The sequence below is a fragment of the Rhinatrema bivittatum genome, chromosome 4 (genome assembly GCF_901001135.1).
Source record: "Rhinatrema bivittatum chromosome 4, aRhiBiv1.1, whole genome shotgun sequence".
Taxonomy (NCBI): domain Eukaryota; kingdom Metazoa; phylum Chordata; class Amphibia; order Gymnophiona; family Rhinatrematidae; genus Rhinatrema; species Rhinatrema bivittatum.
Genome location: NC_042618.1, coordinates 415,542,522 through 415,554,929, shown reverse-complemented (window position 1 = coordinate 415,554,929; position 12,408 = coordinate 415,542,522). Strand labels below are relative to the sequence as shown.

The following is a 12,408-nucleotide window of genomic DNA, read 5'->3' as shown; positions in this document are numbered from 1 at the left end:
ATTTATGCATTCAAATGGCCTGTCATATAATTGACTAGATTTGTACACATAAAAGTATGCACATAAAATGATTTTGTGCATACTTGTTACATAGACCAAAAGAAGGAGTTGGGGTAGAGTTTGGATTCCTGTGCACACTTTTAGCGTTTAAAAGTATTTATTTATTTCCAGTTTATATACTGCTTGTAAAGATTAATCCAGGCAGATAATAATAGTAAAACATGCATAATAAAATCAAGTAATAAACCAGATACTACATAAACAATAAAAACAGGACACAATACTAAAACAAAATTATAACCAAATACAAGTTATGCACAAGTTACACTTTGCAAAGAGCAGGTGTAACTTTGTGCGGGTGAGTTTCGGCACCGACCTTCACATAATTTCCAAAGCAAACTTATGCGCATATGTTCACTTTGAAAATTGGCTTAATTTATATGCAAAAATGCTACATAAGTTCCTATGATGTTACAAAATTACTTTCCCTATGTACAATAAGAAACAATACATTTCTTGAGTAGCTTTCATTTCAGGAGGCCACCCTCCTTTCATCAGGTCAAAACAAAATGAGGACAAAGCTCTCAAAATGAAAGCATCCAACCCATGGTAGATTCAACAATTTTAAAAAATAATTCTGTTCTATCTTAAAAATATTTCAGGAACCCATGTAGTCTTTGGTATTTCTTTAAATTCCAATAAGATACCCTAAGGGTGAACTGTACCCACAACAGCTTTCAGGTGCTTCAGGTGTACTTTTATTATGATATAATGTTTTAATGCTTATTATGCTAATAGCACTGCCCTAAGGTACATCCGTTAGATATCCCAGGGTGCCTTGTTTGTGTCTGTGACATTCTGTAAAAAAGAAGTACTGAGTATCTGACTCCTATGTCCAACAGCAAAGGTGCAAACTTAGGGGAATTGAAGGAGAAATCCTTATAGAGAGGAAGCCTTGCAGTCAAGAGTCAATAGGGCTCAGAGGAGCAGAGAGTAGAGAATAAGTTAGGACTCCCTCATGGGCCGATGGAGAAAGGTACGTTCAGCAGAACGCCAGTTTTACCCACAGTTATACAAGCATTTTCTGCAGGTAAAGATCACTACCAATGCAGCAAGGAGTTTTACCTGCAGAAAATGTACAGGTAAAACGTCATTGGTCTTAGCAACCTTGCATGGAAATCCCATACAAATGAGGGCATTAGCTGTTCCTTTCCAATGCAGAGAGGTGCACTGGAATAGCTACAATTTTCCTATCGCTGGAAACGTGACCCCAGGTCAGAGTTGGAATTAAGTTTCCAGCAGAACCCCCTGCGCGCGCCGAGCCTATGTTGAGTAGGCTCGGCGGCGCGCGCAAGCCCCGGAATGTGCGTAAGTCCCGGGGCTTTCCTGGGGGGATGTGTCGGGGTGTGTCGCGGTGGCGAGTCATTTAGGGGTGGGGCCACAGGCGTGGTTCCGGCCTGGGGGCATTTTGGGGGCGTGGCCGAGGCCTCTGAAACGGCTCCTGGGCCTGGGAATCACGCGCCGGCAGCTGGCCCAGTGCGTGCAAATTACGCCTGCTTCGGGCAGGCGTAACTTGTACAACAAGAGGTGGGGGGGGGTTAGATAGGGCTGGGGAGGTGGGGGGAGGCGGAAGGAATGGAGGCAGGCTGCGCAGCTCGGCGCACGCAGGCTGCCGATTTTGGGTAGCCTTGCGCGTGCCGACCCCGGATTTTAATGGATACGCGCATATCTATTAAAATCCCGCGTACTCTTGTTTGCGCCTGGTGCGCGAACAAAAGTACGCGCGGGCGCAGATTTATAAAATCTACCCCATTGGGAACATTTAATCGGATAAGTATAAACTTATCGAGCTAAATGGCGGCCACTGCCACTTAACCGGATAAATATGGACTTATCTAGCTAAGTGGAGGTGGCAGCTAACCATGGCCGTGGTTAGCTGCTGAGATCTCAGGTATGCCCCCTCCCCCCCATTTCTTGAGTTAAAACGTGCGTTTGGTTTGTGCCAAATGCACATTTTACACTTTACAGTGTTTTTTTTTAAACTCTCGATGCATTTGCATAGCATTAGTTTACTGCATCAGGAATTTTTAAAATTTGTAATCTGAGCATTAAAACTGTGCACTGAAATCCAGCCTATCAGAGAGGGAGATGCAGGAGATGCACCCAGCAAAAGCAGAACAGAGGCAGCCCTTGTGAAGTTACAGCAGATATTTTTTATCCTTGATGGATTTTTTTTTTCCGTTTTCTTCCCTATTTCAGGCCCAGGACTCAGAGGCACTTATTAGGTACCTGAGGAAAGCTTTCGAGAAGGGAACAGATGCAGCCAGGCCCCACACATTACCATAACCATAACAAAATTATGGGTACATTTTTAATCGGCCATGTGAGTAAGAAACGAGGGTTATGCATGTGGCTGGGCCTTGTGCGCGCTGCGCGCATTTTCAAAGGAGCCTGGCCACACGTGTAACTCCCATTATGTGCAGAAGTGCTGGGCAGAAGGAAAGGGGAGGTCCGGAGAGGGCGGGGCTGGAGGCAGCAGGTACAGCAGCCATTTGCCGCTGTGCCGGGGAAGCGCGCGCCGGAGGAGCAGCAACTTAAAAAAAAAAGTACGGTAGGTTAGATTTAGGAAGTGGGGAGGAGAGGGGAAGGGGAAGGGAGGTTAGGGTAGGGGGGTAGGAAAGTTCCCTCCCAGTCCGCTCCTTAATTGGAGCGGACTGGGAGGGAACTGGGGAAGGCCAGGATGTGTTGCCGTGCAAAAATTGCATAAGTACCTGCCCTTGTGTGCGGTCCCCCCGTATTTTATAACATCGGCGTGCACATGAGCATTTGGAAACTGACCCGGGAGTTGTACACATAACAGTACGCACAGAAGCACTTTTATGTGTATTTGAAAAGGGGGGGGAATTGTGGGGGGAGGAACAGGGAAAACCATTTACGTGCCTACTTTCAATTTTAGAAAGTATGCGCATAAATCTGCATGCAAACATTCCCCCCCCCCCCCCCGCTAATCAGCAGCACGTTTAAATGTGTTTGCATAGGTTGCGTTGGGTTTCGCACATGCCAGCTCACTTTCAGAGCAGAATTATGCATATGTCCACTTTGAAAATGCAGGTAACAGTAAACTTTAACCCTTTGCGGGCCATTGAAAATTACCCTTTCTAGGTACTATTATTAGGAAAGGAAAACAAAATGCATGCCAACACTACTGGACTTTAAAAGCCAGCTCTTCAGGATGTTATCTTGTTAGCAACTCAGACAAATAAGACTAACTTTGAAAATTCAGGGCCCCTCTATCCATTATACCAGGGCTATTCAAAATGGTCCTTGGGGTCCCTCCCCCCAGCCCATTAGGTTTTCAGGATATTTCTAATAAATATACATGAGATTTACTGTAGCTGCATGCACTACCTCCTATATATGTAAATATTTCTCATGCATAATCATTATAGACATCCTAAAAACCTGACTGGCTGGGGGAGGGGGGGAGGGGAGCCAAAGCACCATACCCCCTGCATTTTACCTCATGCTGGGGGTATGGAAGGGCGCTAATAATTAGAGATGTGAATCGTGTCCTCGATCGTCTTAACGATCGATTTCGGCTAGGAGGGGGAGGGAATCGTATTGTTGCCGTTTGGGAGTTTAAAGTATAGTGAAAATCGTGAGCCGGCACACTAAAACCCACCCCCGACCCTTTAAATTAAATCCCCCACCCTCCCGAACCCCCCCCCCCCAAATGCCTTAAATTACCTGGGGGTCCAGCGGCGGTCCGGAACGGCCTCCTGCAATTGAATCGTGTTGTCTTCAGCCAGCGCCATTTTTCAAAATGGCGGTGCAAAATGGCGGCGGCCATAGACCAACATGATTCGACTGCAGGAGGTCGTTCCGGACCCCCGCTGGACTTTTGGCAAGTCTTGTGGGGGTCCGGAACCCCCACTGAACGACCTCCTGCAGTCAATCTCCTGCCGGCGCCATTTTCCATACAGAAAACAATTCGCGGCAGGAGATCGTTTTCCGGACCCTCGCTGGACCCCCAGGGACTTTTGGCCAGCTTGGGGGGGCCTCCTGACCCCCACAAGACTTGCCAAAAGTCCAGCGGGGGTCCGGAACGACCTCCTGCAGTCGAATCGTGTTGGTCTATGGCCGCCGCCATTTTGCGCCGCCATTTTGAAAAATGGCGCCGGCTGAAGACAACACGATTCAATTGCAGGAGGCCGTTCCGGACCGCTGCCGTTCCGAACCACCGCTGGACCCCCAGGTAATTTAAGGCATTTGGGGGGGGGGGTTCGGGAGGGTGGGGGATTTAATTTAAAGGGTCGGGGGTGGGTTTTAGGGGGTTTTAGTGTGCCGGTTTTCCTGCCCTCCCCCTTCCCCCAATTTACGATTTTTTGACGATAAATCGGGGGAATTGGTATTGTATCATGGCCCTAACGATTTTTGACGATTTAAAATATATCGGACGATATTTTAAATCGTCAAAAAACGATTCACATCCCTACTAATAATGTATTAGTTCTGTATTTGTTTGAGACAAACACAAAGATGACAAAAGCGCATCCCTGAACATCAGCAGCAGACCAGAGGAGGAGAGCCGGGCACCACCCGGTCAGCACTAAACGTTAGTTCCAATCTAGAGATACAGATTTCCTTCTTGGTCTTTTGCTCCCTGGGTGTGCTGGCACAAACTCTTTAAGAAGCTCAGTTTCAGGCTTGGGTCTCACCTGTGCTCACAGTACTGTCCAAAATGATTCTCTCCACACTGGCACACATACCCCCGTGGGGAGCTGGGTTTCCGGCGACACACTGACTTGTTTTTACAGGGATTTAGCTGACAAACATCAGCACAGCTCTCCCCATAATGTCCTGGAGAGGAATGGACAGAAACCCTCTTAGAATGAGAAACCACTGGGAACATCAGTTGAAAAGATTACTGCTGCAATAGTGAGGAACATAGTACGGCTGATGTTTGAATAATGTTTGAGACCTAAAATCGATAGATCTAAGAACTCACAAATAAATAAACACTAGACTGGAATAAAGGAATTTCACTCAAAAAAACTCCATAATCCAAAACAAAAAACTCAATGCAAGATACTTTCACTTAGGTTTTGGTTTTTTTTTTATCTTGTATTGAGTTTTCCAATATCTAATATCTAGCAGAGAAATCAAGGGAAAAATCAGAGGAGAAAAAAATTAATATTTGAACAAATGAATAGAGAAAAATATAAAGAAAGCAAAACGCACAGAAATATCTCAGCAAAATTATTAGCAGAGATACCAGAGCAAGAATCTGAGTTCTGCATTTAGCTCTTTGGTTGCCAAAGGAAGGGGCTTTCCTAAGTTTATATCTTTGAATTTCCATCATCAATAGCCTTGACGGTATCATCACAAGCCAACTATTTTGCTGGTTTACTATCAACTAATTTTATAGTCAGTTCTTGCAGTTTGCAAAAATGCACCAAAATTGTTTTCTGCACCAATGGAATATAAATAAAAACAAATAAATAAATGACAACGAAAAGATGCAGAAGAAGATGCATGTGTGAACAATAACAGGAATAGAAAGAACATGGAGAAAGAAGGCAAAAAGGGAAGCTTTATGGAAAAATGAAGACCTGAGGCAGAGAGAGAGAGAGTACAAAGTCAACTTACAGACGCAACAAGGGAATTAATTAAACAGAGACCAGGACAGGAAGGAAGGGATGTTATTTCAGAAATATGTCCATACCCGGCTGGCAGACACATGAATAGCTCTGCCAGTGATCTCTGCAGGAACTGTTAGGTGGGCAGGGGCTGGAGGCACAGGCATTCGCCAAACTACATCCTGCCTCAGCATTCTGTGTGTTACTGGGCTTGGGTAAGACAATGCCAGTGAGTGTCTCACCCAGTCGCAATCCCTGCAAAACACAAGAAAGCCAAACAGTAAGCTCGTGCAATAATAAAAGTGATCTTAGCTCACAGAGGCTATGCAGGGATTCTTAAATTAGGAACTTTGTTCCAAAGCTTTACGGAAAATGCAACCTCAACAGCTGCACATTCATTCAGACCTAAGGCCGCATTCCCAGAGGATGTACCAAAGAGCAAAAATATTTCCTCACTCCCATCTCTGACTTTTCATTCTTAGCATGCCCTTCGATGATACAGTTTTCCTGGTGTTCGATGTTCTGAAAAACAAACACTCTCCAACCATCAAACGAACATAAAAGAACAGTGTTCTGCCAGCTAATCTGCACATCTAGAGATGCACAAGATCCAGTGAAGTCCCCCAAATAGAAAATCCAGTGAGGGCTGAGAGACATGTGACTACCATTATTCAGTCCACTGAGAACTGGACATTTCTAGGATCCTACATTGTTACACGACATCCTGAGCCCTAAGGCCTATGCTGGGATTCTGACCTGTATACAGCCTTCCAAGCCATTCTGCACCTTCCCAGATCCCAGAGTTCCTCCGACATGGAGGTGTTTCATTTTCAGGCCATGCAGTTCATTCCCAACAACCACCGTATCCTGCAAGAAACAGGTAGTAAGAAGAAGCCAGGCACTGAAACATATTCAGGATTCTTCATGAAGCAATGATGCGTGTGTGTGTGTGTGTGTGTGTGTGTGTGTGTGTGTGTGTGTGTGTGTGTGTGACCTCACTGTTCTGCTTGTGCATTATTTTCTCATTTAGCTTTTATTTAGTTAGTTTTAATAACTCTAGTTAAACAAAAGGCATATATAGCTATTTTCAGTTCAAGTTAAGCAGCCTTCAGGCTTGGAATTAAACTGCAAATTTGAAGTGCAAACGGGTAAAACTGGGATGGAGATGCAGTTAAATTTGTCACTATTCTATCCAAGGCATCTTCTTTTAAAACTTAGACGGTTGAAAAACCCAGGCACTGAGAGAATCAATTGAATAAACATCTCTACATACACTACCAACCTGCCTACACCTGCACAGACCTGGTAAGTCCCAAAGTCCAGACTGATGGTGATGACATAACGAGTCTCACGCCCACTGTGAACATCGCGCAGCTCCAGCTGGAGGTCATGCCATTTCCCATCGTTCACGAGCATCTGGTCTAACAGCAGCTTGGTGCTGCGGCTGCTGCCCCTGCTCACAGAGAAGGAGAGCAGGCCAGAGACCACCTGCAGAAAGGAGAATCAGCAGACGAGAAAGGCGTTCCTCCGTGAAAACCAGCTCAAAACACTTTCTAGTCTTATAAGCAGCCCCTGCCAGATGCCCAGGAAGCCTACTAGAACGTAAATATCACACGGGGAAGATGAGAAGAGTTGTATCCGTTTTACCCTTGCAACTGGATGTCACTAAAGATGGGCACTGATAAGGTATGAAGATGCCACTGAGTGTCCTCTCTTCCCCCAAATATTGACTGCCATTGATATAACAAAGAGGTAAGTAAGGAATCATCTTGCTGTGATGGACCTGAGTGTGGAACCTCTACTGTGAATGTTCAGTACCTGGCACAATATGGTAGTGTACTGTCCGGCATGAGCCTGCAGCAGGATGCCTTCTGACTTTCTGGTCCTAAATGCAAACCCCAGAAACCAAGGGATGGAGATTTTCAATTCATTCTTGAAGTCCCAGGAAACAATGCTATTGCCAAGAAAATGGTAAGGATGGTGCATTGCTAGAAGAGAAAACAAATAGGCAAAGACGTATTTTAAGAGATTAATTGGCTTGTACTAAAGTGTACCATGCATACTAAATAGCGTTCTATGCACATAGGTCCTAGAGTACATGCTATACTGGACTAAAACATGTTAGTACGTATGCGCTAAAATTAGCATATTCATGCATATAAATGAAGGAACATCAGATGCAAATGAAGCTTCAGCTAGAATTTGATAAATAGCATAGTATGCTCTCCTCCATATGCTATTTAGGATATGCTCAGTAAATCCTAAACTTCAAGACTTGCCTCAGACCAGGTGTTAACTTTAGAATGTGTCCAGTATTTAAAGGGCTCAATTAGCAAGATGCATTGGGGCTTTCTAATGGAGGAGATGGGGCTGATAGTGAAGGAGATGTTGTGGGAGGTTTGGAGAAGAGGAAGGGGAGGGACAGAGGAGAGAGAGAGAGAGAGGAGAAACACCAACACATACTTGAGCATTTCCAAAAAACAATTTCACATTCTCTCTCTGGGGCCCAGTCAAACTCCTAGTAATATTCAGTATGCACTCACCATGCCTGCAGTCCTTGCCTCCAAACCCCAGAGGGCACTCACATGTGAAAGACCCCCATGTGACTAAGCAGGAGCCACCATTCTTACAAGGGTTTGAATCACAAAATGAATGTTTTGCATGACATCCTAAAAGCAGTGGAAATCCAGGGGTTAGGAAAGCACAAATGAGAAAGCATAGAACTATTAGCATCACACAGTAACTTATACATGCTCAGTCAACTTAATGAAACCTGGCTTTGTTTACCTGAAGGAAACAATATTATAATAGGGATGTGAATCATTTTTGAATGATTAAAATTATCATCAGATAATTTTAAAATCGTCCAAAATCGTTAAGAGTGCACGATACAATACAAATGCCCCCGATTTATTGTCAGGGGCATTTGTATTGTATCGTTAAATAGGGCGCGGGAAAACCAGCACACCAAAAAAACCCTAAAACCCACTCCGAACCTTTAAACAAATCCCCCACCCTCCCGAACCCCCCCAAAATGTTTTAAATTACCTGGGGTCCAGTGGGGGGGTCCCGACGCGATCTCCAGCTCTCTGGCCACGGCTGCGTTGAGAGAAATGGCGCCGGTGGCCCTTTGCCCTTATCATGTGACAGGGCAAAGGTAGCGCTGGCGCCATTTTGAAGATTGGCAATACGGCCCGCGTGCAGGAGGTCACTCCCGGACCCCCGCTGGACTTTTGGCAAGTCTTGTGGGGGTCAGGAGGCCCCCCCAAGCTGGCCAAAAGTCCCTGGGGGTCCAGCGGGGGTCCGGGGGTGATCTCCTGCACGCGTGACGTCGGGAGCCAGGAACCAAAATGGCGCCGGCGCTACCTTTGCCCTGTCACATGATAAGGGCAAAGGGCCACCGGCGCCATTTCTCTCAACGCAGTCGTGGCCAGAGAGAGGGAGATCACGCCGGGACCCCCCCACTGGACCCCAGGTAATTAAAAACATTTTGGGGGGGTTCAGGAGGGTGGGGGATTTGTTTTAAAGGTTCGGGGTGGGTTTTAGGGTTTTTTTGGTGTGCCGGTTTTCCCGCCCTCTCCCGATTTACGATTTTTAACGATTTAAAAAAAAACAAAAAAAAACACGACGATAAGATTTCCCTCCCCCCCCAGCCAAAATCGATCGTTAAGACGATTGATCACACGATTCACACCCCTATATTATAACATTCTATCTTTTTATTCCTCACATTCATTCTTTGTTCACAGACAATAAAATATCATTAAGAACCAGAGAAAATAGTCACATTTTCATGTCTAGCTTACTGGTTGATGACAGTTTATGTTTGGTTGACATTTCCAATATTTTCTTCCAAACAGAGTCATCAAAGCGCATCAGAATGATGTAGCCTCAAACAAGAATCCGGCTTGGGTGGCTCCCGACCCAGCCTGTCCACATTACCTGCAGAGGTTCCATTGTTTGCAATGTAGGACGCCAGATCAATCCGCTTGCTGTCAATGTACAAGTTTCTCATGCATCCCACAAATTCCTTGTGTGCCACTGGGAAGTTCTCCGGCAGGTTGGGGACTCCTCCAAGCAGAAGAGGACCTGTTAGATCCAGGGACCTGAAACCACAGCAGGTATATTGGGCAGGAACTTTGCTTAGAAGATGGTAACAGCTGTAAGTGACATGTTGCATTTCTGACACATTAACACTAGCTTCCATCTTGCCATTGTTAGCTGAGGGGCAGTTATAGATATATAGATATGCCAGCAGAAATGTGCTGAAATTGGAGGTCACATTCAAACCAAGAGGATTTCAGCATGGTTCCAATTTGCAAAAATGTAGAAATTTCCCCAAATATATTGGGGAAATTTTATTGACATTTTCCCAGCAAATAAAGGGAAAGATCTGACAGGATTTGACATGAATTCACTGATTTGTGGGAATTCACGTCAAATCTGCTCACTACAGATCTCTCAAATCTAGTGAAGCTGTTCAAACTCTTATACAGATTCACTGAGTTGAGGAAACTGCTTTGGATGGATTTCTCTCTTGAGAAGTATTCCTGAAAAGAAGACCAAAATGGAGAAGGAAATCCCCAGAACCCTCTGCGTGTCTTTGGCCTGCCTGGGCTGAATGGACTCTGAGTGACTTACAGAATGTCCCTGGATATCTGTGGAGGCAAGCTGGCACCAGACAGGTGATGTCTATTCATAGAGTCACCACAGGGGAGCTTCAGGCACTATTCTCAGGAGTTTGTAATCCACACAGTTACAGACGTGTTGATTGTCTTGACCAGTAAGAGTTTAACCAGAACAAAGAAAGTCATGGGAAATGGGCCACACATCCTGGGAAGCCAATCAGGGATAGTTAGCGATGATTTAATCATGCAGTTGACATCACAACTTATGTAAATGATCCTTTGGGCAGTCATGCAAGTCTCTAGAACCTTCTACCCTGTATGTGAATGTTATCTATAAAACAAGGATCACTTTCTGTATACGAAGAGATGCTGGTCAGATTGTAAGACGAAGGGCACCCAGTACCCAGCATCTCCCGAGAACACTTATATTGACTAATAAACATACATTATACTTTTACTGAGTCTAAGTGTTCTTGTGTCCCTGGCCATAAGCACAGAGTAAGCTTAACACTCTCTCTCTTTTTTTAATATTTGCTAAACTAATTTTATTAACCCATGAAGTTTTTACAAATTGTCAACATAGTTCAAAAATTTATTTTTTTTTACCTTTACTAGTCAATATTCCTCTATAGGAACTTAGGTACTATGTTTGTTCCCTCTGTATGTGTGTATATATATATATACATATACATATAAAGGTCCACATATAGGGCCTGATTTATCAAAGGATATTTCCCGAGGCACAGAATAGGGGACATCCTGAGATATATCAAGCCTTATTTACAGTATAACTTTGGCAGACACTCACTTCTTGGAGCTAGACTGCACACCTTCTGCTGCACAGGAGTAATTCCCAATCCGGCTACCAAACTGCAGGGCCACAGACATGTCGCAGTCATCCAAGGCTAGGACTGCAACCTTCTCCTTGGAGGGCCCCTGTGCCACCCCCATGGATCCAGTCCTGGGCTGAAAAAGAAGTCAGCGGTTAACCTATATATAACCTCAACCCTCTGGATTTGGAAGACAGAGAAGGCACATCCGAGAAAAGAGCCACTTTGAACATTGTGTATATTAAATTAAAATGGAAGTATTGGCAGGAAAGGGTATAATGGCAGCATTTCTACATCACAGCTAGAAGTCAACAGAGCAAACTAAGGCCTGGATTCTCTAAGGTCGCAGACCTTAGAGAATCCGGCGGTAACGGGGGGCGGGGGGGGAGGCGAAGTGGGGGACGGGCCTGCGACACATCAACCTCGACGACGCCCCGACTCCTCCTCTTCCGGGGCCGACTCTGCCCCGATCTAGCTATGAAAATGACCCCCTTAGTGACTTTTATTCACAGATTTGAACAATAATTAAAGATAGCTCTGTTAATCCCTCATTTCGCAAATTTTTAAGCATAGAGTGGCAATTATTTCCAGGTGCAGAAGATCAGGTTGAAAAGAGATCACTAAAACAATCACATGACATGCAGACCACTGATATAATGCAAGCCAATCGAACGCAGCATTTCAGATTAGGATTACCAACTGGCTCCAGATTTTCAGGACAGGTTGATCCAGTCCTGGTTTTACCTCATTGCATGCTGGAACTTGTTCTGATTTCCCTAAGAAAAGCAAGACTATAAGAACCTGCATGCAGGGGAGTAAAACCAGGACAGGATAAATCTGTCCTGAAAATTTGGAACTAGTTGACAATGCTATTTCAGATTCTTCCTTTTACACTTGATATGAGGTGGAATATAAATGTTTAAATAAATAAATAAAAATCCCTGAAAAAATTACTACTTGTTTTCCTTCTCCTTTAGCTGACAGCAGTTTTCAGCGGCCCAGATCAGCCTAAATCTTTTAGATCTTGGAAGCTAAGCAGGGTCCTAGTCCTACTAGTACCTAGATGAAGGACCACCAAGAAAGACCAAACATGGGCTACCGAAGGCAATGACAGACTTCCACAGTACTCTGCCAAAAAAGTGCAGTTAGGCACAGTATAAGTGCCTAACTTTAATACACAAAGCAATCTATGGCACGAACTCGGAATGGCTGAATGCCTCTTTACGTATCCATGTCCCATCACGAAATTTGAGGTCCCTTGGGCAGGCCTTGTTGACCATTCCATCGCCCAAACTGGCCCACCTTAGTTCA

At 44.8% G+C, this 12,408-nt stretch overlaps 1 protein-coding gene across 1 annotated transcript in view; it reads right to left on the bottom strand.

Moving 5' to 3' along the window:
* CELSR3 (cadherin EGF LAG seven-pass G-type receptor 3) overlaps window positions 1–12,408 on the bottom strand; it is a 224,888-nt gene that overhangs the window by 71,090 nt on the left and 141,390 nt on the right. The window contains 8 exon segments of the mRNA XM_029597516.1: window positions 4,719–4,860; window positions 5,726–5,894; window positions 6,396–6,506; window positions 6,942–7,127; window positions 7,458–7,627; window positions 8,183–8,308; window positions 9,582–9,745; window positions 11,076–11,233. Coding sequence (XP_029453376.1) covers window positions 4,719–4,860; window positions 5,726–5,894; window positions 6,396–6,506; window positions 6,942–7,127; window positions 7,458–7,627; window positions 8,183–8,308; window positions 9,582–9,745; window positions 11,076–11,233 — 1,226 coding nt within the window.